This window comes from Acinonyx jubatus, chromosome C1, assembly GCF_027475565.1.
Source record: "Acinonyx jubatus isolate Ajub_Pintada_27869175 chromosome C1, VMU_Ajub_asm_v1.0, whole genome shotgun sequence".
NCBI lineage: Eukaryota > Metazoa > Chordata > Mammalia > Carnivora > Felidae > Acinonyx > Acinonyx jubatus.
The window spans coordinates 102,824,128-102,849,125 of NC_069381.1; the positions used below are offsets into that span (position 1 = coordinate 102,824,128).

At 44.2% G+C, this 24,998-nt stretch overlaps 1 protein-coding gene, 1 long non-coding RNA gene and 1 pseudogene across 11 annotated transcripts in view; 1 reads left to right on the forward strand and 2 right to left on the reverse strand.

Annotated features, from left to right (window-relative positions):
* Positions 1-2,568: 2,568 nt before the first annotated feature.
* On the reverse strand, positions 2,569-8,197 carry LOC128313978 (uncharacterized). Of its 3 annotated transcripts, XR_008295233.1 has the most exons (3): positions 6,349-8,197; positions 4,517-4,628; positions 2,569-2,957 (listed from the first exon to the last, which is right to left on the reverse strand). It is a non-coding gene; the product is annotated as an uncharacterized LOC128313978 (long non-coding RNA). The 3 variants fall into 3 exon arrangements; XR_008295232.1 differs by having other exon boundaries at positions 4,517-8,197; XR_008295231.1 differs by having other exon boundaries at positions 2,569-3,031; positions 4,517-8,197.
* A 9,260-nt stretch (positions 8,198-17,457) lies between these two features.
* Positions 17,458-20,637, forward strand: LOC106982103 (thymidylate synthase-like; annotated as a pseudogene).
* Positions 20,638-21,533: 896 nt separating this feature from the next.
* The window catches only part of LOC106982108 (myomegalin), a 48,050-nt gene continuing 44,585 nt past the window's right edge, over positions 21,534-24,998 (reverse strand). For 3 of the 8 annotated variants that reach the window (XM_027056306.2, XM_027056307.2, XM_053214713.1), the window contains 4 exons: positions 24,464-24,697; positions 23,052-23,183; positions 22,079-22,153; positions 21,534-21,765 (listed from right to left, as the gene is read on the reverse strand). In XM_027056306.2, the coding sequence (XP_026912107.1) occupies positions 21,674-21,765; positions 22,079-22,153; positions 23,052-23,183; positions 24,464-24,697 (533 nt within the window). In that variant the 3' untranslated portion in view covers positions 21,534-21,673. The other 5 variants (XM_053214711.1, XM_053214716.1, XM_053214712.1 and 2 more) reach the window with 5 other exon arrangements.

Here is a 24,998-nt window from a genome sequence, read left to right on the forward strand (position 1 = left end):
AAAAAGAATGAAATCTTGACATTTGCAATGATGTGGATGAAACTAGAGTGTATGCTAAGCGAAATAAGTCAATCAGCCATAATTCCACATATGACTTCACTCATATGTGGCATTTAAGAAACAAAACAGGATGAACATAGGGGAAGGGAAGGAAAACTAAAATAAGATAAAAACAGAGAGGGAGGCAAACCCAAAGAGACTCTTCACTATAGAGAACAAATGGAGGGTTGCTGGAGGGGCGATGGGTGATGGGATGGGCTAATTTGGTGACAGGCATTAAGGAGGGCACTTGTTGGGATGAGCACTGGATGTGATGTGTAAGTGATGAATCACTAGACGCTACTCCTGAAACCAATACTACGCTATATGTTAACTAACTTGAATTTAAATAAAATCTTGGAAGAAAAAAAATTCCATTTACAGTTGCACCAAAAAGAATAAAAATACCTAGGAATAAACTTAACCAAGGAGGTAAAAGACCTGTACTCCAAAAACTATAAAATGTTGATGGAAGAAGTTGAAGATGACAGAAATAAATGGGAAAAAATTCCATGCTCATGGATTGGAAGAACAAATATTGTTAAAATGTCTCTAGTACTCAGAGAAATCTACAGATTTAATGTAATCCTTATCAAAACACCAACAACATTTTTCACAGAACTAGAACGAATAATCCTAAAATTTTTATGGAACCCAAAAGACCCCAAATACCCAAAGCAATTTTGAAAAAGAATAAAATTGGAGGTATTGCAATCCCAGATTTCAAGATATACTACAAAGCTATAGTAACCAAAATAGTATGGTACTGGAATAAAAATAGACACATAGAGCAATATAACAGGATAGAGAGTCTAGAAATAAACTTATGCTTTACTTATGGTCAAGTAATCTACAACAAAGAAGGCAAGAATATACAAGGGAAAAAACAGTCTCTTCAATAAATGGTGTTGGGAAAATTGGACAGTTTACATGCAAAAGAATGAAACTGGACCACTTTCTTATACCATGTACAAAAATAAACTCAAAATGGATTAAAGGCCTAAGTGTGAGACTTGAAACCATAAAATTCCTAGGAGAAAACATAGGCAGTGACCCCTTCGACATCAGATGTAGAAATATTTTTCTAGATATGTCTCCTTTAGCAAGGGAAACAAAAGCAAAATTAAACTATTGGGACTACACCAAAATAAAAAGCTTTTACGCAGTGAAGGAAATCATCAACAAAACAAAATGACAATCTACTGAATGGGAGAAAATATTTTGCAAATTATGTATCCAATAAGGAGCTTAATATTGATAATATATAAAGAACTTATACAACTCAACACCAAAAAGCCAAATAATCAAATTAAAAAAGGCAGAGGATATGAATAGTCATTTTTCCAAAGATGGCCAACAGACACATGAAAAGATACTCAACATCATTCACTATCAGGGAAATGCAAATCAAAATCAAAATGAGATATCACCTCACACTCGTCAGAATGGCTAAAATGAAAAACACAAGAACTAACAAGGGTTGGCGAGGGAGGATGTGGAGAAAAAGGAACCCTAGTGTGTGGTTGATGGAAATGTAAGCTGGTACAGCTACTGTGGAAAACAGCATGGAAATTCCTCAAAATTTAAAAATAGAACTACCAATATGATCTAATAATTCCACTACTGGGTATTTACTCAAAGAAAACAAAAGCACTGATTTGAAAAGATATGCACCCCTATGTTTATTGCAGTACTATTTATAATAGCCAAATTATGGAAGCAGCCCAGGTGTCCATCCACAGAGGAATGGAGAAAGAAGATGTGGTACAGGGGTGCCTGGGTGGTTCATCAGTTGAACATTTGACTCTTGCTTTCGGCTCAGGTCATAATCTCAGGGTCATGGGATTGAGCCCTGTGTGTGGCTCTGTGCTGAGCACTGAATGTGGAGCCTGCTTAGGATTCTCTGCCTCTACCCCTCTCCCTGACTATTGCGCTTTCTCTCTCTCTCTCTCTCTCTGTCTCTCAAAAAAAAAAAAAAAAAAGATATGGTATATATATACAATGGAATATTACTCAGCCTTAAAAAGAACAAAATCTTGCCATTTGCAAAAACATGGGATGGAGCTACAGGATATAATGCTAAGTGCAATAAATCAGAGGAAGACAAATACCATATGATTTCACTCATATGTGGAATTTAGGAAACAAAACAAACAGAAAAAGGAAGACTCTTTTTTTAAAAAAATTCTTTAATTTTTTATTTATTTTTTAGAGAGATAGATCACAAGCATGGAGGGGCAGAGAGAGCGGGAGACATAGAATCTGAAGCAGGCTCCAGGCTCTGAGCTGTTAGCACAGAGCCCGACGCAGGGCTTGAACTCACAGACTGTGAGATGCTTAACTGACTGAACCACCCAGGCGCCCCCCAAAAACCCAGATTCTTAACTATAGAGAACAAACTGGCAATTGCTAGAGGGATGGTGGGTGGGGGGATGGGTCAAGTAGGTAAAGGGGATTGAGAGTACACTTATCGTGATGAGCACTGAGAAATGTATAGAATTGTTGAATCATTATATCGTACACCTGAAATTAACATAATACTGTACTTTAATTATACTTGAATTAAAAAAAATAGCTGGGTATAGAGACATTTGAGACAAATTCCCCAGATTTTCATGCAAAGGAAAAACCCCACCATTAAGCAAACAATTTGAGGCGATGACCCCCAAAGCCCTAACTGCAGTTAAGAGTGACTCAGCTGAAGCAGGGAAGTCCTTTGTTCGTGGTGGTCTTTCAATGGTAGTGTCCCTGTTTGTAGGAAAGAGCGGTCCACCTGATTTGGGAAACAAAGGAAAACACTGCTTCCCTAGTATGGGTCTTTGGCTCCTTCCGTTCCATTTTTTTTCCTTCTGCTCTGTTAGGTGATCTCAGCTCTCATATGGATCATTTCTTCATGAAGTCTTCTGTTATTGTCTTCTCTTGGTGAAAGAGAGAACAGAGATTAGTCTGGATCTCCATAGTTCTAGGCTTTTTGCTAAGTCACCTCGGTGGGCTGAAAGAAATCATGACTGATAAAAGTCAGGTCAAAAAAGAGGATCCCAGAGGAACATGAGATCGTTAGAGCAACCCCTCATGGGAGATAGAACAATGGCATGGTTAATGTCAGATCTATTCAGATGGGGAGGACTTATCAACTAACTATGCAGAGGATGCTGTGAGAGGAGGATGAGGACCATGCAGAGGAGTGTGAGACCAAAGAAAAAATGGATTAAATGAAGATAGAAACAAATGGGTTTTTAATTGGGTGGGGAGGAGGATATTTACTGTTGAGATAGAGTCTCTGGAGAATCCTATCTGTAGTCAGAAGCTTCATTAGCACCCAGGACAATTAAGAGGGCTTGATTACGGAGCAGGAGCCTCAACAGCCAGAGCTTAGAGCCTGAGGCACTGCTTGCAGTCCAAGCTCCAACAAAATTGCCAGTTAATTGGCATTACAAGCATAGAAGTAGAATATAAGGAGAGCTTCCTATCCAGGGAGGTTCTTTCCTTTGGCTGTCTAGCCAAGCCAACACCCAATGCAACGGCTCTAAAAGTGTACACTCTGGGCTTTGCTTATTTTAATAGCCATCTGCAGTCTTCTGGTACCTTTCTGCCCAAACTGCCAACCAACCACCTTAAAAAATCTATAATACTACTGCTTGTTCAATCCTCTTTATACAAGTACAATATCTTTCACCTCCTCCCCTCCATTTTCGAGGACTGATATAAAGTCATCCCTCATTCTCTCTTAACCAAAACAGATTTTATGGCTTTTTCCTCCGATAAAAAATTAGAGAGTTTTAGATATTTCTTCTTCTTCTTTGAGTCCTCTCCAGTTTTTAAATTTTCACACTCTTCAAAAAAATACTAAAACATAAATGTAATATTCTACTTAATGATGACTAATTAATCCAGTAAAAGGTTTTATCCCCCTGACTTTTGATATTCTTCTTGATATACTCCAATACCATTGTCCTTTTCCTCACAGTGGGCTATACTGATGTTTCATTTAAATTGAGGTCAGTTTTGACCTTCTAATGTCTCACTTCCCACTACCACTTCTGCCTGTGGGATGCTTTTGTGTTTGCTTTGTTTTTTTGTTTGCATGGATGTTATTCTTATACTTGTTGGTTTTACATTTCATTTTGGCTGTCTAAGGTCACTTTACAATTAATCTCCTTTAAGATAGTGGCGGTCACCCATTTTGATGACGACCTGCACATCTGATGACATTCTTTTATTCTTTTATTCAGGTCACCAATACACCGAACGTGACAGGGCTCAGGAGGAATCTTGACTGATTTGCTGGAGGGAGGTTGCCACAAAGCCCCTGGATGTGGTCCAAGAATGTTACCTTTCTATAGAGCATGGTAAAATCTGGCCCTTGGGTATTTGGGGCGTAACCCATGATCTGCACGTGAGTGGCGTTTAGTGATGTTGCCACTGAGCTTGCCAAGGGATGCTCAAGTGTGGCAGGGGAAGGACTTATCTGACCCACCTTGTCTCTCCGTTCTAACTGAGGTTGAAGCCTGAGACTGAGGAGGATGTCCTGGAGTAACCATCTGTCTCTGTGGCTCTGCTGCTAGACTGTTGGTACCACATGTTTGATCCTGAGTGCCTCCACACATGCAGCAAAATGATTTTTAAAAAGCGAAGGCAGAAAGACGAGGGAAAATCACTTTTGAAAGTTGTGCCTTACTCTACCCTGCTCCACATCTAGCTATGCCGTGCTATTGCATTGTGAAATGTCTCAAACATATTTCTGAACTCTCTTCTCCAGTAACAATGGGACCTGCCATTGTGTTGGAAAAAGACATTTTTTTTTAAATGTTTATTCATTTTTGAGAGAGAGAGTATGAGCAGGGGAGGGGCAGAGAGAGAGAGAGAGGGATAGAGGATCTGAAATATAGAGGATCTGAGCTGATAGTAGCAAGCCTGGTGGGGGGCTTGAACTTGTGAACGATGAGATCATGACCCGAGCCAAAGTCAGATGCTCAACCGACTGAGCCACCCAGGTGCCCCTAAACATTAACTCATTTAAACCTCCTACTAACTTTGAGGAAGTGTTATTATTGCATCTAGTTTATCAGAAAAGAAGCTGAAGATTACGGAGGCCAAATAATGTATTTGCTCAGGTGCTCAGGTTTTGAGGGTGCCACAGGAAATTGCACCCAGACTACTTACCTCTAAATACTAAGGAACATCCCCTGCCCAGAAGATAATGTCTTCCTTTAATGATGACTGCCAATTTTTTAAGTACTCTTTGTATACATGCTATTGAATTCTATCAACTGAAAGTAGATTAGGATTTTTAAAATATTCTTTATATTTAATCTGATAGAATATTAATACCGGAATTACACCAAAACCATCTTCACAAACTCTCCCATTTTAAGATGAAAGAATATAGGTCTGATTTTTTTTCCCAGTGGCAAATAATGGGGTTTTTTTGGATAATATATTAGAAATTCTTGATTATAAAAGTAGCATAGTAGATGATCAGCAATCACATAAGGTCGTTTAACATTTGTATTTAATGTTCGATTACAAATAGTATTGCCAGCTCTAAGCTCAGCTGATCCCCCTGATGATGAGGTGACTTTATGAGTCAGTTTGCTTAAGGCTCAGAGCCAGTGGGTGGTGGTCGCATTACGAGGGTATTTAGACAGACTCAGAGCCTGGCTCCCTGATACTTTGTCTCTTCGTCACTTATGCTGGAGTTACTCCTATTCTAGCAACAACAGCCATTAGTGACCAGGCCACATCCCAAATGGCTGTGTTTTAGAATCGGCATCTGTTCATCCTTTGAGTCCCTCTCTCACTCAAGATTGTCACTGAAACCAGAGGAAAAGGAACAGAGAGACCTATTCACAAGGGCAGAAGTAGGCCTAGTTAGGGTAACAAACTTCAGTGAGGAGGACTTAAAGCTTTTCAAACATAAGAAGTGATGTTCATGCAGGAATTTAGGGGGGGACCAGATGCTAGCTATGGATCTTGAGAAGAGAAAGACTTCTGGGAAGAAAGAAGAGAGCCTGTGTTGAGGATGTGAGATGTGTTGGTTTTGAAGCTGCTGTCTGTTGGGGCGCCTGGGTGGCTGTTGGCTCATCTGACTTCAGCTCAGGTCATGATCTCAGGATTCATAAGTTTGAGCCCCGTGTCAGGCTCTGTGCTGACAACTCGGAGACCGGAGCCTGCTTCAGATTCTGTGTCTCCCTCTCTCTGCCCCTCCCCTGCTCACATACTCTCTTTCTCTCTCTCTCTCTCAAAAGTAAACATACAATGAATTTGAAGCTACTGTATGTCAGCTTCAAACACTGATTTCCTGAGTACCTACAAACCAGCTCTCTCCCATTTGAGTCTGCTAATGGGAGCACTAGAAGGCAGGAAAATGAGAAGGATTTGCTTCTTCCTGTTTGCTCACTGTTCCTTTTCTACATCACTTCAGCAATAGTGCTTCATCTTGGCAGTTGTTTCCAGTAGTTACAGTTGGCCCCAGATTCTAGTGTTTTCCTCCTATTCCCAGAAGGATTTTCAGTGTGCCCCTTCAGAGATATCCGCGTCAGCAGCCCTGTGCCTCCTGTTCTGAGTCCTGGCGGCAAACGGGTGCCTCTTCAGAACTCTTGCAGCAGTGTGGCGATGTCCCCTCTGGATCTCAGCGCTGCAAGGGTCTTGTTTAGACTCTGGAGGTTCTACCAAAGGTGGGTTTCCCCTTCTTCTCAGCTGCGAGCTTTGCAGGGTCCCTCCTTCGAATTCCTGAGGAGCCAGCATCAGCCAGGTACTAAGCCTCCTCCCAAAGGTTTGGGTCCTGATTCTGGGGGCTTTGTCCCCTCTGATTGCCTGAGGTAACAGCAATGGCTAGACGGCAGCTTCACCTCACAGCTCCAGGTTCCAGCTTCACGGGGCCTCTCTTCCAAGCATCCAGACTTTACAATCCCCTTATATATATTCTTTCTGGTTTTCCGGCCCTAGGTATGGGAGCTATTTCCTGCTCTTTCTAGCTATGTTAATTTGGTGTTGGCTTTTTGAATGTTGAGCCTCCAATATCTGTTGAATTCATTCCACGTGGTTTCTGTTTCCCAGAGAGCTGCTCATCTCAGTAGTCAATGCCTGGGCCAAAGCTGTGCGACTCGAAGAATGATCACCTGAGCTCCTCCCATCGGATCGTTTAGCTATCTCCTACTTTCTTACGTAGGAAAAGGAGCATCCTCAGGAAACCTCATCCACCACATGGTTTTCCAAGATAGCTATCACTGGGGGAGAACAAAACCACGCTATTTCTGCAGGAGAACAGACAATGACAATCCACGTTCTATTTTTGACAGTCCAGAGTGCTACATGTGTGGTCAGTCTCGAAGTGACTATTATACAGCACTGGGCGAGTGGGGATGCCTGTGTGCCCTCCCTGGGTCTGGGTGCTTCTGTGAGTGCTCCAGGATCACTGTCCTTGACTTGAGCTCTCAGGGCTGGGGCATTGACTCTAAGCTGGAAAGGTAAGCCCTCTTTGGTGATGGGTAGAGCGTGTCCATCTAGGCTGCCAAATTCTGAGATTCGACAAAGGCTTGCTCTTAATGTTACATTTGCTGGCCCATAAATGCTCACACCCCAGCTTTGGGGCAGTGGTTGGTCAGACTCCCACTCCCTCCCAGCCCCCATCCTTTAACATAGGAACTTCTGCGGAGAAATAGTTCTCTTGTGATGGCACTCAGGTCCCCTTGGAGTTCCACTTCCCGACCAACCCATCAAGGATTCTGAGGATTCCATCTTTCTTTTGGCATTTCATTGAAGAGACAAGGAGAAAAAAATAAAAAAAAAAGGGAGATAGAGAGAGAGAGAGAGAGAGAGACAAGGAGAACTAGCCATTTTCATGTCCAGTGTGCAAATGCTCCTAAAACTGTAGCTGCAAAGGGTAAAAAAGGGAAAAGGTGGGCAGAAGAGAGCAAAGAACAGGAGTGTGAGAGCAGAAGATGAGTTAGAGAAGGAAACAGAGGAAAGGAGTTGGAGCAGGGGTTGGGATGCTTTTAAATACAGTGTCGCCTCTTTTCAGATCCAAATGGCATTTTCTGCTGTCAAGGTCCATATGAGACCATCAGAAGAGCAGTATGGCTTCCCCATCCGGGAGGCCCAGGACCTGGGTCTGGCGCTTTCTTGCTTGTGTCTGTTGTGTGCAGCCTCCTGCGAACTACTGTGGTTTGGCTCTGTTCTGCCATCCTCTGTCTTTGCCTGCAGCTGTGTCTAGAAGCTAAGTGCAGAGGAGCAAAGTGACTCCCTTCAGGATGGTTTCCAGGCAGCTTCTAAACATACATCTCTTTTGCTGTCCAACTCTACTTTCTTCCTTTCCCCACTTGTGCTCCCCCAGGCTACAGGGACAACAGGGAAGACAGAGCCTCCCTGGTTTGCCTACACGGTCTCACTGTCCTGCAGCCCGATTCCAGGACTGGCCTTCTCACTGTACCCATGGAGCTGCCTGTTGGGGACTGTGAGCTGTCACCCCTCTCAGCTGGGTTCAGAAGGCCTCAATTTATTCTCAGCCCTGCCACCATTTTCTTTGTAGTCTCAACTTCCTCTGCTGTTAAGTGGGTCCATACGTGACTCCTTTATTTCCCACCACCAAGTGCTCAAAGTGTCCCTGACTTCATCTTGGATTTCCAAGAACAAACTAAAGGAACTATTTTATGACCAGCCCTGCCCCCTTTACCACGTCCACTGTTGGGACCCAGGCCTGCCATGGACCAATGATCTCTCTCTAGCACTCCTCCTCTGGGAAGTCCCTGTGCTCCAGGTGTCATCAGGACTCAGGTAGAGCAGCCCAAGGTTTTCCTTGTTTCCTCCTCTGACCTGTCCTCCTTCATCTTCAAGGTTGGTTGTAGTCATTCAAAGGCATAACCTTCAGCACTCTGCTCCAGATGACAAGCATGGTTCATCCATTCGTCATTGCTCTATAGGACCCACTGCTGGAATATGACATGATTTATTTCTCCTTTGTCCTATTGATGGGCCCTCATGTAGCTTCTAATTTTTGACCTTAACCCACTGTGCCACTATGACTATTCTACTAAATGTCATCTGATGAAATAGTATGATTTTCCATTGGAGGCCCCTTCTAGGTCTTCTGTGGTATTTTTTTTTTAATGTTTATTTATTTTTGACAGAGAGAGAGAGAGAGAGAGAGAGCATGAGTGGGGGAGGGGCAGAGAGAGAGGGAGACAGAATCTGAAGCAGGCTCCAGGCTCTGTGCTGTCAGCACAGAGCCTGACGTGGGGCTCGAACCCACAGACCACGAGATCATGACCTGAGCTGAAGTCGGACGCTCACTCGACTGAGCCACCCAGGCGCCCCTTCTATGGTATTTTGATATGTCTCTTACATTCTTTGAAGTCTTCCTTGGCTACGGTGGTCTAGACAAAGCCCATCTTGACAATGATCTAAATGAGCGGCCCCAGGGTCAGGTGAAGGCTAAAAGCAGTGTTCACTGACCCTGTGCCAGTTTTCCCACCATCTAGCCAGCATTCCAACACCACACAATAGTGTTCTCATACTAGTACTGGAGGGGATCCAGACAGCAATGCAGTGGGCCCATTTAGGGGCTGCCTGATTTGTCATAGGGGCAGGGTTTTCTTTACCTTGAGTTGATTATTTGAGCACAGGAGCTAAAGTAAAAAGCTTGTGCTACAGCCAGTGCAAGTTTACCTAAGCCTCATTAAAAAGCAGGATCACAAATTATGTATGCAGACTAAGTGCATTTTGCTTAGCATTGGTTAATGATAATCCAGAAGTGGAAATGGCTTCCTAACTTTCCACAGACCCCAACAGGACATAACTGACTTTTTCTGGGCTGTTCTGTAGGTTTGCAGAGACAGGGCCCAGATTCTGCTCATGAGACAGGTAGCCCTCAGAGTTGAGAGACTAACCAGGCTGCTACTTCCTGAAGTTTTCGAGGGTAAGATTGTGTTTGTTTGTTGCCTGGCTTCCAGAAGTCTCAGTTCACAGGACTAGAGTATCTGGCAGCATCCACTGAGGTTTGATCTGCAGACAGAAAATGGAAGAAACCTTAATGAGAGTCTTTTAGTCTTTATCCTACTGATGGCTAGAGTGAGACCCATGCAGTCCTAAAGACCAAGACCAAGAACACAGTGAGAGGCTGTAGAAGACAGGCTGAGTGGTGAGCAGCAGCCTGGAAGGGGGAAGCATTACCGGTGAATTCGAGGATAAGTTCCCTCCTGTGATGCAGGACTCCATGTTCACTGCCAGGAGTTGGTGATATCCTGCTCACAGCTTCTGCAGACTGGGTAGCCAAATCCCTACCACTCTTTCCTCAGCTGCCAGTTTGCTCTCCAGACCCTTTTTTTATTTTATATTTTTTAACTTTAGAGAGTGGGGGAGGAGTAGAGGGGTAGAAGGAGACAGAGAATCCTAAGCAGGCTCCACATTCAGCACCGAACCCAATGTGGGGCTCGATCCCACGACCCTGAGATCATGACCTGAGCCGAAATCAAGAGTCAGACGCTTAACCGACTGAGCCACCCAGGTTCCCATCCAGATCCTTCTTTTCTAAAGAAAGTGATGGCCTTCTCCCTTTTGCAGGAGGAAGAGAGGTGCTTAATCTTGAATATGCACATTTACAAACAGCCTGTTACACATGAAAAGATGTTCAACGTCGCTCCTTATCAGGGAAATACAAATCAAAACCACACTCAGATATCACCTCATGCCAGTCAGAGTGGCCAAAATGAACAAATCAGGAGACTATAGATGCTGGAGAGGATGTGGAGAAACGGGAACCCTCTTGCACTGTTGGTGGGAATGCAAATTGGTGCAGCTGCTCTGGAAAGCAGTGTGGAGGTTCCTCAGAAAATTAAAAATAGACCTACCCTATGACCCAGCAATAGCACTGCTAGGAATTTATCCAAGGGATACAGGAGTACTGATGCATAGGGGCACTTGTACCCCAATGTTTATAGCAGCACTCTCAACAATAGCCAAATTATGGAAAGAGCCTAAATGTTCATCAACTGATGAATGGATAAAGAAATTGTGGTTTATATACACAATGGAATACTACGTGGCAATGAGAAAAAATGAAATATGGCTTTTTGTAGCAATGTGGATGGAACTGGAGAGTGTGATGCTAAGTGAAATAAGCCATACAGAGAAAGACAGATACCATATGTTTTCACTCTTATGTGGATCCTGAGAAACTTAACAGAAACCCATGGGGGAGGGGAAGGAAAAAAAAAAAAAAAGAGGTTAGAGTGGGAGAGAGCCAAAGCATAAGAGACTGTTAAAAACTGAGAACAAACTGAGGGTTGATGGGGGGTGGGAGGGAGGGAAGGGTGGGTGATGGGTATTGAGGAGGGCACCTTTTGGGATGAGCACTGGGTGTTGTATGGAAACCAATTTGACAATAAATTTCATATATTAAAAAAAAAAAAACAAAACAGCCTGTTACATTTTACAGAGAACACACCTCGTCATTAGATTTTCCTTTCTATTTAAAGAGAAGGGAAAGGGGTCAAAAAAGAGCCCCAGAATGTAAATGCTTAGTTGGCCTTTAGAGATCAAATAAGTCCAGTTCCATCATCCACAGATTAGGGGACAGTGGTTGGAGGAGGCTGAGGGAGTAGCTAAGGACACACAACCATTTGGTGAGAAACGAGAGTCCGGTAGAAGAGACATGAAAGCCTCCAGTCTGGAAGGAGCCAACAGTCATGAGAGGCACTGGGTCACCTTTGTGGGGACAAGGAGTAAGCCTTCACAGAAGTCTTGTGTTCTTTTGGAGAGGTTCAGGAGAGAAAGGAATCATCAGAGAAAGCAAAAAAGAATTGGCAAAAGGATTAGCCTAACCCATGTCTACCAAATTTTTACCCAGAGATCAATATTCTCCAATGGGACTTTATATCTCATTACACTATAGGAACATTCTAAGAATAGCATGAAAAACTTCAGCTGTTGCATTTTAAGCCATCTCTCTCTCCTGTCATCCTCTGGATTATTCATCAGACAGTGGTTTCTTCTTAAGTTTCTTATGGCATGATAAAGGACAGCATAGAGATAAAAATGCTTTCATATGTTTCAATTCCTATTTAGAGAATTGTTGAGGCAAGTAAGTCCTCATAGTTCTCTTTTAAAATATGCCTAAAGAAAACTTTCTTTCTTTTCTTTCTTTCTTTCTTTCTTTCTCTTTCTTTCTTTCTTATTTTAAGAAAACATTTTAAATCCATGTTTTTCAAGCTATGTTCTCAATTCATGGGTGGATTAGGAAATCAACTTAGTACAAAATTATGAAAGTTCATTGCACATGGTAAGGGTAAGTATAATTTTGCAAAATTCTAACTATTTACATGTATGAACTGAATCACAGTGTAATATGTGTTTCTTATTGTGAGTCAAGCAAATGTAAGGAGCATGCTTCTAGAAGAAGGATATCTGTACAGGAAACACTATTGACATGGTTCATCTGTTGCTTTTCCACTGATCCTTGTTCCAGGCTCTCTCACCATCACCCCTGAGAGGCGAATGCAAACTGCATAAAGGGCCTGATTTTCAGTCTCTGCTGTGAATGAGATGCACACTGTGGGGCGGTTTGTAGCTGGCTTATCTGCAATGCTAGGCAAGTCTTATTCCTGGCTGTTTGTTAAAAGCATCTGTGGAGAATTTAGAACTCTATGCCAAGCCCCGTCCCAGATCAAATAAATCTGAATTTCTAATGATAAGTTTTGATATCCATTTTTAAAACCCCTCAGGTGAATATAAGTTACAGCCAAGATTGAGAACATAAATTCCTTAACCTCACCCTTTCCTTGGCTTCGCCTTCTGTCTTTCCCGCGATAGCACGAAGATAATGCTCTGCCTCTGACAACAAATTATTCTCTCCCTTAGGGCCATGGCTGTCTTAACAATTCTTGTTTCACCTTCCTGCATCTCTGTGCATGTTTATAAAACTGGCCCATGGACTTCCTTTATCCAAAGCTAAATCGTACCTAAGTCCTCTTTCACGCCTTCAAGATTCAAGTGAGTTGCATTTTGCTGTATTGAAAACTTGACATAACAAAGGCAAAGTACAAAAGAATGACAGTAGGAGGGTACACAGAGCAAGGAGTAAGGAGACAAAGAGGGGGACAGGTGGGGGTAGAGATGGACAGTGGAAGGACACAAACCGGAGTATGAGCAAATTGTGGGATGTTCATATAATAGAACAGTACTCAACCATAAAAAAGGAACTACTGATAGTTCAACAACATGGATGGATTTCAAAAGTGTTATGATGAGCTAAAGAAGCAGGTTGCAAAGCAATAAATACTTTATGGTTCTCTGGATATGTAGCAGGTGGGGAGTAGGCTGATGTGATGATGGTGGACTGGTCTCAATCCTTGACTTCTTCAAAATAGCATGTGACCTGGTCATTGTAATAGTACAACTAAGCAGAATTGCAGTTTGGTCCCAAATTTGATATGGAATGTGTTTTCCAAAGCAATTCTCATTCATTCATTCATTCATTCTTCTGTTGTTTCTTGTTTCCTCCATTGCTCTCCTCTCCCTGAACCCACAATTACCCATCTTAACAGGCGGTTCAGGCACACCTGAGATAGTTTTCTCCCTGTCATTGCCCCCTCTGACCTCAAAAGTTGCTGAACCTATAGGAGCCCAGGTGGAGTGTTGGAAGCCCACCTCTTCCCTTTTCCATTTTCTTGGCACTGGGTGGTTGAGAATGAACCTCTTGAGGCTCTCCTCTTGAATATTGGTCTTCAGTTGCCCATCATTCTTGGAGGGAACTCTCCTGTGTGTATAATTCTCCCTGAAGCCCCAGAGTTAAAGCCCTCATTGGCTCTCCCTGGGAAAGAGGGACAGACTATCAGAGGTAAGGACACTTAAGACATCTGATGCTCCAGGTCTTGAAACCCTGCCCTCTTCATCTATTTCTGGACTGACTTCCCTCCAGTACACACTCTCAAGTCCTCCGGGTGACAACAGCTTCCAACGAGGCCATCAGATGCAGCTATGGAGCATGTGGAAGACCTACGACAGCACAGGTCTAGAACCTAATGCTAAGGAGAAACCTAACTCCAGGTCAGGATTGCCATGAACTCTGACCAACAGTTCCTCTTTAGGCCTAGATATGGGGGCTCTTACTTTCAGTTAGAGCACTTGTGAATCAGATGAACATGTCAGGAATTGGGGGTGTCTGAGGGCAGGTTTAGTAAAAGCAGACCCTGAGGTGAGGATTTACATGCACGTGATTTATTAAGACAGTCCTCCCTGAGCATCTGGAATAGAGCGAGGGAAGCAGGAAAGCAAAGGGAGGAAACCAAGAAAGATTTCAGGCAGAGTCTCGTTGACAGTAGGTTGGTGTGATACTCAGGAGAACTCTGGAATTTGTTGTGCCTCAGAGTTGTCCCAGTCCCAGGTGACTGTCTCACTTCTTCCCACCCTGCACCTTTAAGCTTTCCATTGCACAGAGTTCTCAAGCGCAAAGTCCTTATAGTTTGCAATGGCTCCCCCTTTGCCCATCAACACATTGCACCTCATGCTTCAACCATGCCGAATAAACTGTGGCGCCAATATGGAACGCGTCAAGAGAACCCTGCAGCTTTCAAACTTAGCCCCTTTCTGAAATATTTCCTATTTTCCTAAGAAATGACCCCATCTGCCTTTGTGCCCTCACTGTACCCTAGACAATTTTTGTCACTATGCTTACAGTGCTTCCTTGGTTTTTGAAGTCATGTTACCACTGGTGTGAGGACTTCCTGAAGGCAGAGGCTCTCCTTTACTCATCCATGACACTTCAGTGGCTCTCCCCGTCCAGCATTCAGAGCCTGATTTCACTCAATCACTAAGATTGATTAGAGCAGTGGCAACTGCTAGCCTTATCCCCACTCAGTCTGGAAACCAAATGGCTGCCAAACCTGTAAACCTTCCCATTTGTGTGACTCATAAGGATGGAAATACCTTCACTTTGTTCTGATTTACTGGTTTTGTTCTCTCTCTGAATGTCCTGTGCTCACGGATGTATGCCTGGTGACTATAAGCTAATTAAGGGTGATCAACACAGCATCTTATGTGTTTATGGGCATAATAAATGTGCTACTAATAACAGACTCTCCTGTGGCTCTGAGGCAGGGTGAGGAGAGAGAAGTAACAGTACAGTTACATCTGAAACAAAACAGAGCTCAAAGTGCACACAGCACACAGAGATGGAAGAGGCTGACAGGATGCCAGCTCTGCCTATTCTAGATTCTCCAGGAAGCAAATGCTGACTAGGATTAAATGTGCAAGGGCTTTATTAGGGAAAACACCTGTGTGAAAGAAAATAGGAACATACTCAGGGAGTATGGCAAGGCCTTCAGGCCACAAAGCAAATCTGAATACAAGAGAAAAGGAGAGAAGGCTGGGGGGAGGGGCCCAAGACTCAGCCACGATTTATAAATTCATCACGGAGTCAATGAGCCAAAGTCAGCCAACAAAGAGTCCTGTGTTGCCCAAGGAATGGGGCTGTCTTAGCATCCCCACTGCGCCCAGCTATTGGCAGGGAGCAGTGCATGGGAGGTGTGGCCTCAGAGACCATTTTAAAGCCTAGCAACGGGGGCCCTTGGTCAATTAAGCTCCATGTATTAAGAAGGTCTGCAAGGCAAATTCTCATGGCCAAACCCTGAAGTAATACCTCACAAAAGCATTAGTGATTGACAAATATGTGGGATAGAAAAAAGAATAATGGTAAAACTGTTGTGTCTCCTTCCAACCGGAAGGTTTCATTAATATGAAAGCTACTGTCACTCCAATTTCTTTTGCTCAACCTCCACTTTGAGCTCCATGTGGCAATAAGGAAGAAGTGGACCCAAGAGCCACAGATGTAATCACCTCTGTGCCCTGGGCTGACCTCGTGAGAAAAGCCATCTTGTCAACAGCATCTTGATTAAAATGATCCTTTTTCTGATAAGTATGGCTTGGTTTCTTGCTCACGCCTTGATGGTAGGTGAGTGTGCCCAAGAGTAACTAAGACAAAGGGCTGGCTCACACTGCAGTAGAGAAAGAGAGAAGACTGGAGAGGGGAAGACCTAACCAAACATCCCTCCATTAAAACAAAACAGAAGCTAACCACATAAGGAGATTGGGTTGCTGAGGGCAATGTCCACATCCTTGTGAAGACAGGGGAGATTGGATTGAGAAGGAATGCTGAGAGGATAAGGTCTGAGAAATCCCTCCCGAGAAAGTAAAGATTTAGTCCACAGTGATTGGAGAAGGCAAAAAACTGATGCATATCAAGTGGAACAGTAATGCATGTAAAAGCATTTTGCAATTTTAAAACACTGCCAAACACAAGAGATCTCAAGTATGAGATGCATTGCCATTATTAATTTGGTGATTTTTCTGTAGACTATCACAATGCTTTCAACCACCAGATGAGACAGATTTTATTATTAGGGTGTTAGGAGATGAAGAATTTGAGACTGGCTTAAATACCTGAGAGCCCACATTGTTTGCCTCAAGCAAAACACAAAATAATAGTGGCAATCCAGACCCTACCACAGATGGTGGAGACAATCAGCTATAAGTAATACAGTGAAGACCCATGAAATCTGATTTGAATCTTTGGGGCCAGATGTTTTTAAGATGTCAGGATTTGTTATTTTTTTAAGGAAGGTAATAAAGAGTACAGTCTTTATATTCTATAACCCCTCCAGTAAGGACTGGGATTGTATCCTATGATCAGGTATACTGGAGTCTCTAAATGTAGGTACCATTTGTCTTGCCCTAGTCACTTGCAGCTCATGAAATGAGGGCCACTTTATTTGGAGGCTTTATCTGAAAGGACAATCTTCCTGGAAATGCAAGCTCTTCTGTCGCTTCTCTTTCCGGTTCTATGAAAACTACTGTCACTCCTTTTGTTCTACCTTCAGTCTGAGCTTTTGAAGCTGGGATTGAGAGGATCTGAGAGCCTTCTCAGAATTCCTCGGAGTGCTCTGATGAGCCCAGATTGGGAAGGGGATAAAGAAGAGGAGAATTTGGCTTCTTAGCACTTGGGAGCTGTCAGCAAGAAGGTGAGCCCAGTCACCGCCCACACTGACATTAAGATCTAAGGCAAAGCTGGGGGCACCTGGGTGGCTATTAAGTGTCGGACCCATCTGCTCAGGGCATGGTCTCGTGGTTTGTGGGTTCAAGCTCTGTGTGGGGCTTTGCGCTGACAGAATGGAGCCTGCTTGGGATTCTTTCTCTCCCTCTCTCTTTGCCCCTCCCCTACTCGCTCTTGCTCTTTCAAAATAAATAAACTTAAAAAAAAAAGATCTAAGGAAAAGGTGGAGGGAGGATCACTATTGGTATCTGAGGTGGAGCTGCTCACTAGGGACATATAATGGCCCCTAGTCACCCTGCACTTATCTGGGTTCAGTGAAATAAGAGTGAAAGCTGAGTTCCAGGAAACTGAATTTAGTATGCAGGCATCAGGGGATGTGCCAGGTACGTTTGTAGGAGATTGGTGAGGGTTGCAGGGAGCTGCTGAAGTAGTGCGGGTGCCCTTGTGATAAACTCCTGATAAAGGTAGTATCCTTGGGGTGCCTGACTGGCTCAGCCGGTTAAGCCTCTGACTCTTGATTTTGGCTCAGGTCATGTGAATAATCAAATGTTAAATTTAGTTCATGAGATCGAGCCCCATATCAGGCTCTGCACTGACAGCGCGGAGCCTGCTTGGGATCCTCTCTCTTCCTCTCTCTGCACCCCATCCTATGCTCTTTCTCTCAAAAATAAACAAGCATTAAAAAATGATAAAATCAAGTTAGGCCATGACCATTGTAGAGCACATGGGCCTAATTTTTCTCCCTGGCTCAGCTCTCTGAGGCCAATTCTTCTGACTTGCTAATTTAGTCACGTGGCTTACCTTGGTGAACCCGTTTGTGTTATCAGTGACCATCTTTTCTATGTGCTCACATACCATCGAGTTAATATCAATTTGTTCCTGGTTTGCAAAAGATCAAAACAAAACTCACTCTTCTATAGATATTAAAATATATTATTTCCATCATTCTGAAAATTTGACAATTGCTATTCTCCAGGCTTGAGACAACTCTTGTGATCTTCATGACTTTGAATGACTCCCATCGTTCTCCTGGAGTTCACCTGGGTCTGGCAAATGGTCTCCATTAACACTTTCAAATTTTATCCTACTACCTTTTGATGTGTGATAGTTTTTCTGTTCTTTCTAAGCACGTGATGGGGTCAAGGAGTCCCACAGTTCCACTCTCAATAGCTCTAACACTCCCTGAGCCTTTGCAGTCTAGTTGTCTGAAACAGAAATAGCTAAGAGAGGTCACGGCAGACACAGTGGGAAAAGAGGTGTGGAAGAGCCCGCACTACCTTGCTCACCGCCCCCCGCTGGGGTCCCATCCGGGCCCTGCAGCTGTGCCAGCACCACACTGGCCCCCAGCTCCCACCTGCAGCGCTCAAGGTCTCAGCCCGCCTGTGTGGAAGTGGGGCAGGATCTCTGGCCACCACCAAACAGGGTGCTGCGGTACTTGGTGCAGACGGAGCACATCCTGCACTGTGGGCTCCAGAAGGATGACCACACAGGTACCAGCATGCTGCTGGTGCTGGGTATGCAGGTGCACTCCAGGCCATGGGATGAATTTCCTCTGCTGACAACCAAACCTGTATCCTAGAAGGGTGTTTTGGAGGAGTTGCTGTGGTTTATCAAGGGATCCACAAACGCTTGGGAACTGTCTTCCAAGGGAGTGAAAATCTGGGACTCAAATGGGTCCTGAGACCTCTTGGACAGCCGGTATTCTGCAACAGAGAAGAAGGGGACTTAGGCCCAGTTTATAACTTTCAGTGGAAAATACAAAGATAAGAATTCAGATTATTCTGGTCAAGGAGTAGACCAACTGCAAAAGGTGACTGACACAATCAAAACCAACTGTGATGACAGAAGAATCATCCTGTGTGGGTGGAATCCAAAAGATCTTCCTTTAATGGCTCCTCTCTGCCATTCCCTTTGCCAGTTCTACCTGGAAAATGGTGAGCTGTCCTGTCAGCTGTACCGGAGCTCAGGAGACATGGGCCTGGTTGTGCCCTCCAGTGTCACCAGCTATGCCCTGCTCACCTACAGGATGGTACACATCACAGGCCTGAAGCCCAATGACTTCATACATACTTTGGGAGATGCACATATTTACCTGAGTCATGTTGAGCTGCTGAAAATGCAGCTTCAGTGAGAACCAAGGCCTTTCCAGAAGCTTAAGATCCTTTGAAAAGTTGAGACAATTGATGACTTCAAGGTTAAAGACTTTCAGATTGAGGGGTACAATCCTCACCTTACTATAAAAATGGAAATGGCTATAGCACAAAAACAGACACTCAGATCAATGGAACAAAATAGAGAACCCAGAAATGGACCCACAAACGGCCAACTAATCTTTGACAAAGCAGGAAAGAATATCCAATGGAATAAAGACAGTCTCTTCAGCAAGCGGTGCTGGGAAAACTGGACAGCGACATGCAGAAGAATGAACTTGGACCCCCTTTTTATACCATACACAAAAATAAACTCAAGATGGATGAAAGACCTAAACATAAGACAGGAAGCCATCAAAATCCTAGAGGAGAAAGCAGGCAAACACCTCTTTGACCTTGGCTGCAGCAACTTCTTACTCAACACACCTCCAGAGGCAAGGGAAACAAAAGCAAAAATGAACTAGTGGGACCTCATCAAAACAAAAATCTTCTGCACAGCAATGTAAACAATCAGCAAAACTAAAAGGCAACTGACAGAATGGGAGAAGATATCTGCAAATGACATACCAGATAAAGGGTTTACTATCCAAAGAACTATCAGATGCAACACCCAAAAACCAAATAATCCAGTGAAGAAACGGGCAAAAGACATGAATAGACACGTCTCCAAAGAAGACATCCAGATGGCCAACCAACACATGAAAAAATGCTCAACATCACTCATCATCAGGGAAATACAAATCAAAACCATAATGAGATACCACCTCACACCTATCAGCATGGCTAACATTAACAACTCAGGCAACAACAGATGTTGGTGAGGATGCAGAGAGAGAGGATCTCTTTCGCAATGCTGGTGGGAACGCAAACTGGTGCAGCCACTCTGGAAAACAGTATGGAGGTTCCTCAAAAAGCTAAAAATAGAACTACCTTACACCCCAGCAATTGCACTACTAGGCATTTATCCAAGGGATACAGGTGTTGTTTCAGAGGGGCACATGCACATGTACCCCAATGTTCATAGCAGCACTATTGACAATAGCCAAAGTATGGAAAGAGCCCAAATGTCCATCGATGGATGAATGGACAAAAAAGATGTGGTACATATACACAATGGAGTATTACTACTTGGCAATCAAAAAGAATGAAATTTTGCCATTTGCAACTATGTGGATGGAGCTAGAGGGTATTATGCTAAGTGAAATTAGTCAGAGAAAGACAAATATGACTTCACTCATATGAGGACTTTAAGAGACAAAACAGATGAACATAAGGGAAGGGAAGCAAAAATAATATAAAAACAGGGAGGGAGACAAAACATAAAAGACTCTTAAATATAGAGAACAAACAGAGGGTTACTGGAGGGGTTGTGGGAGGGGGGAGAGGCTAAATGGGTAAGGGGCACTAAGGAATCTACTCCTGAAATCATTGTTGCACTGTATGCTAACTTGGATGTAAATTTAAAAAATAAAGTAAAAAAAAAAAAAAAAAAAGGAAATGGCTAAAGTGCTTTAATTTTTTTTTTTATTTTTTAAAATGTTTATTTTTGAGAGAGAGAACGTGAGCATGGGAGAGGTGGGGGGGGGTGGGGGGTGGACAGAGGATCCGAAGTGATGTGGGGCTTGAACTCACCAACCCATGAGATCATGACCTGAGTTGAAGGCAGACGCTCAGCCAACTGAGCCACCCACGTGCCCCTACAGTGCTTTTCAGGGAGGTGTTTGAAGGATATTCAGTCTTTGGGGGTTGGACTGAATGCCCAGGTAAAAGCTCGTTTGCCCTAAAGAAAGAAGGAACGAGGTAAAAAATCTATTGGTGATCAGTGATTATTAACTTTTAAGGATGTTGCCATTGGCAAACATAACCTTGCCAGTTCTCTTAGGAACAAAAGGCCTGGAGTTTGGTTAACTCCCCAAAGATGTATGAAAATGCTGAGACTGGGAATAAAGTCAGGAGAGTGAAATTTATATACATGAAAAATGTATACATGCATTTCAATCCCACATTTTTATGAAGGTCAGTGAATTTCAAGAATTACATATAAGCTATTCCCCTAAATTTGAGCAAGCTGAACAATACTAGCAGTCTTAGTAATGTACAGTTGTAGTTATAAACATTTAAAGTTATATTTGTTTTATATATTGTCATAATAAAGAAGTGCTCTGCAAAAAAATTAAGTAACTAATAGCGAAATCTCATTTTTTCTTTAACCTTTTCTATGAACTTCTGGCCATTATGGGTTTCGTTCTTTCCTCACAAATTTTACTCTTTATAGGAATTCAATAAATATATGTAAACTATAATTTTTAAATAAGAATTTATTAATTTGATCCATTCATTTAAAGGTGATGTCGATGCCTCCAAGTTCACACCCAAGAATGCTGTTGATAGGGCTGGGAAAGTTCTGGAGAACGTTCTTCCGGACCCTCCAGACATCATGTCACAAGGTTTCCTGAGCAGAGCAGCAAGAGTGACTCTGAGCGCATGTGTGAGGGGTGGCTGGGGAGACCTCTGGAGCTGACTGGGCACTGCCTACGGAAGGAGAGACAGAGCTGCAATGACATCAGGAAGGGCTCAGGGAACTGTCTACACTGACTGCTCTAAACAGAAACTGACATCCCTTTCCTTCCTTATTCACACTCAGCTGGAAGTGGAAAGGGAGGGACGGAGACACCAAGCTGGTATCCAGTTCGCAGCCAGTGACTCTCTGGTTATTGCACAGAGCAAGGGACAAATACATGAAATGTGAATTTCCCAGAGCTAGTGACTCCTAGAGTTTAGAGTCCAGGAATGTGTAGACAGGCCCTTATAAGAAGCAGCCTTATCCAAATTGAAAATAACTTACAGTTTTGGCCTGTGTGGGGCTGGGCAATTTTTTTACTCTCCAGCCTCTTCTGCTTGCTTCTGCAACTGGGTACTGCTGTGGAAAGGTGGAACATGAAAGTGACCAAGTTTGGGGTTTGCCCTCTGTCAGCCTGAAGGCTCCAGTTTGCTTTCCCAAAGGCCCTTTTCTAGTTGCAGAGCTGAGGCACAGACTCTGGGTTCTACCCATGGAAGCCAGAGGTGGATACTGTCACAGGGAGTAAAAAAACAAAAAACAACAAAAAAGTTATACATCTGGGAAACAGGTGCTCTCAAAGATGTACTTTCCTGTATACACCAAAGGTTCAGGCTCAGCCATGCAGAAAACCTGGGGGCTGCCTGAACTGGGAAACGGTTGTGATGTGGCTGAGTCACACCACGCTGGACCAAACACTCATGCACAGTGGCTGCAGTTGCGGGACGGACTTACCCACCACTCAGCTGCCGCTGTGAGGTTGTAGGGGCCCTGGTCGCCATTCTTCTGAGCTTGGCAAGGGAGAAGGGATGTGGAAGTACCAGTCTCCAAGTGAGAGCATCATGTGGAAAGCACAGGAACATGGGCCATTTGCATATGGGAAGTGGCAGGTGGTACCCAGAGCCTGTGGTGGTGGCGTGAAGGTGGGATGTGGTCCACCCTCGGCTGACGTGGGCATCATGGCAAGTCTTGGTTCCACCACTTGCCAGTCAGGCCAGAAGCCAGGTGTGGCACCAGGATGTACAGGGAGTCACAAGAATGGGCATCATGTCAGACAGTGCTGGGCGTGAGACACAGCCCTGCCTTGGGCAAGACAGTGTCTTCATTTATAGAGTAGGGACAATGACGCCTGCCCTGCTTCCCTCTCTGGTGGACTGTGAGGAAGACTAGGGTACAGCACACTGATGTGCTTTTTAACTGCAAACCTAAATGCCCTTGTGAGACTCTAGATGTGGACGGAACCAGTTTTGGCCTTTCCTACTTTTTCCTCGGTCGGCACTGCTGAGCACGTGTCCCAGCCTCTCCTGCAGGCGGTCGTTGATGTAGACGGACTCCTCCAGGCGCTGGCGCAGGTTCTGGATCTCAACAAGGTTCTTTTCCAGTAGGTCAGCCCCTGTTGCATCCCACCAAGACATGGGAGAGGTAGGAGGTGAGGAAGGCCACTTGCTCACAGGCAGCTATGGAGCCTGCCCAGGACTTCTCTGCAAGATTCCTGCCCGTCCCCGTACTCCTGTCAACTTCCTTCTCTCACCTGGGCACCAGGAAGCACCAGGCAGCTTTGTTTAAAGAGCTCCTGGGCTTTCAAACACAAGATGGCCCTCTGGAAGGAAACTCCACAGGGCCTCCTCCCAGATGAAGGCTGAGTACATCTGAGGGAGATGGATCCTGGGCTGGAAAACAAGGGTGGAAACTGCTACAGGTCTCCAGGCAGGACTGGCCAGTTGGTCTACCTCCTTTGGTCACAGTCCAGAGGCCTCCTCTCTACCTCATACCTATCCTACCTGCTGATCCCTGACTGAAAACCTTTACCACCCATCCACTAATAGAAAGGCTAGAGTAAATACATATGAAATTAAATCAGGCAGTGAATAATAAGGGATGCTGAGTATTTTCCTTTAACCACTTTTGGTGAAGAGTGACAAGGGGAGGTATCAGGACCTGAAGGAGGAATAGGAGAGAAAGGAGCACCTCTGAAGAAGTCAGAGGATGCACAAAGGGAAGGGGAAAGAGGCCAAGAATAGGCTTCATCCACTAGGACATCTTGCTTAGGGTCAGGTTTTTCTGAGAATTTCAAATGTCTTATTGTTACACTGTCTCAGTCCCAGGAACTGAGCTCCTTCAAGCCATTCTTCTCCATGGGTGCACCCTGGGTCACTGGTGCCAGGATGCCTGGCTCTAAACTACTAGCAAAATTTGAGAGGCAGGACTGACTCAGTAACTGCATACAAAGGGCATGTGTGTATAACTGTAGAAATAGTCTCCCATCCTACAATAAATAGCTCTTGACCGAAGGAAGATCTTCCCCAGGGTAGCTTGAGCTGGGAACTCCAAGAACAGTCTACATGTAGGCCGCAGAAGATTGTAGCACAGGGCAAAGGGAGCATATGAATACGAGGCAACTCATCCTGTCTGTAGAGCACCTCAGAATGCCCCTGACTTCCTGGATTCTCCTGCTCAGCGTGAATCTCTGGGTAAGGGGAATGGGAGATGCACTTAGAAAGGACCAGCACTGGGCTGGAATCTTGTTCTCTGGCTGAGCCACAGGATACTGTCCCTTCATCTCACCCACTTCTGTGAGCCAGGATCTAACAGGGGAATAAGAATCGTTGGGCCCAGGAAGAATGGGCCCCCATCCATAGGCTCCATTGTCACCATCTACTCTTTTGTGTTTACCAGAAGGCTTGGAGTTGGGCCGGTACAATGAGGAGAAGGAGGAGAGGCACCCAGACGCGTTCATTTTCTGAGGCCTCGTCTCATCCCATGGGCCACTGCTGCCATGGTACCCAGGTTCTGGTGTCCCACTCAGTTGTGTGGTGCCACTCAGAGGATAGGAGGGCTGGGTGGATCTGGCATCTGAATGGTCGCTGAGCAATGATGCTGAATCAGCAGGAGTGGCTGCGCTGACATCTGTCCAGAAAGGAATGTGAGGAAGAAATGGATGGGAAGTCAGAAATAAAGCGTTTTAAAAATAATTATACTGGGTTGAATAGTGTCCTCCAAAGTCATGTCCATACCTGGAACCACAGAATGTGACTGTATCTGAAAATGGGGTTGCCGCAGATGAAATGATTTAGGACAAGATGATATTGGATTAGCGTGGACCTACATTCAAAATGACTGATGTCCTTACAAGGACAGGAGAGGAGACACGGATAGAGTCACACGGGGGGAGAAAACCACATGACAAGGGAGTCAGGAGGCAGACACC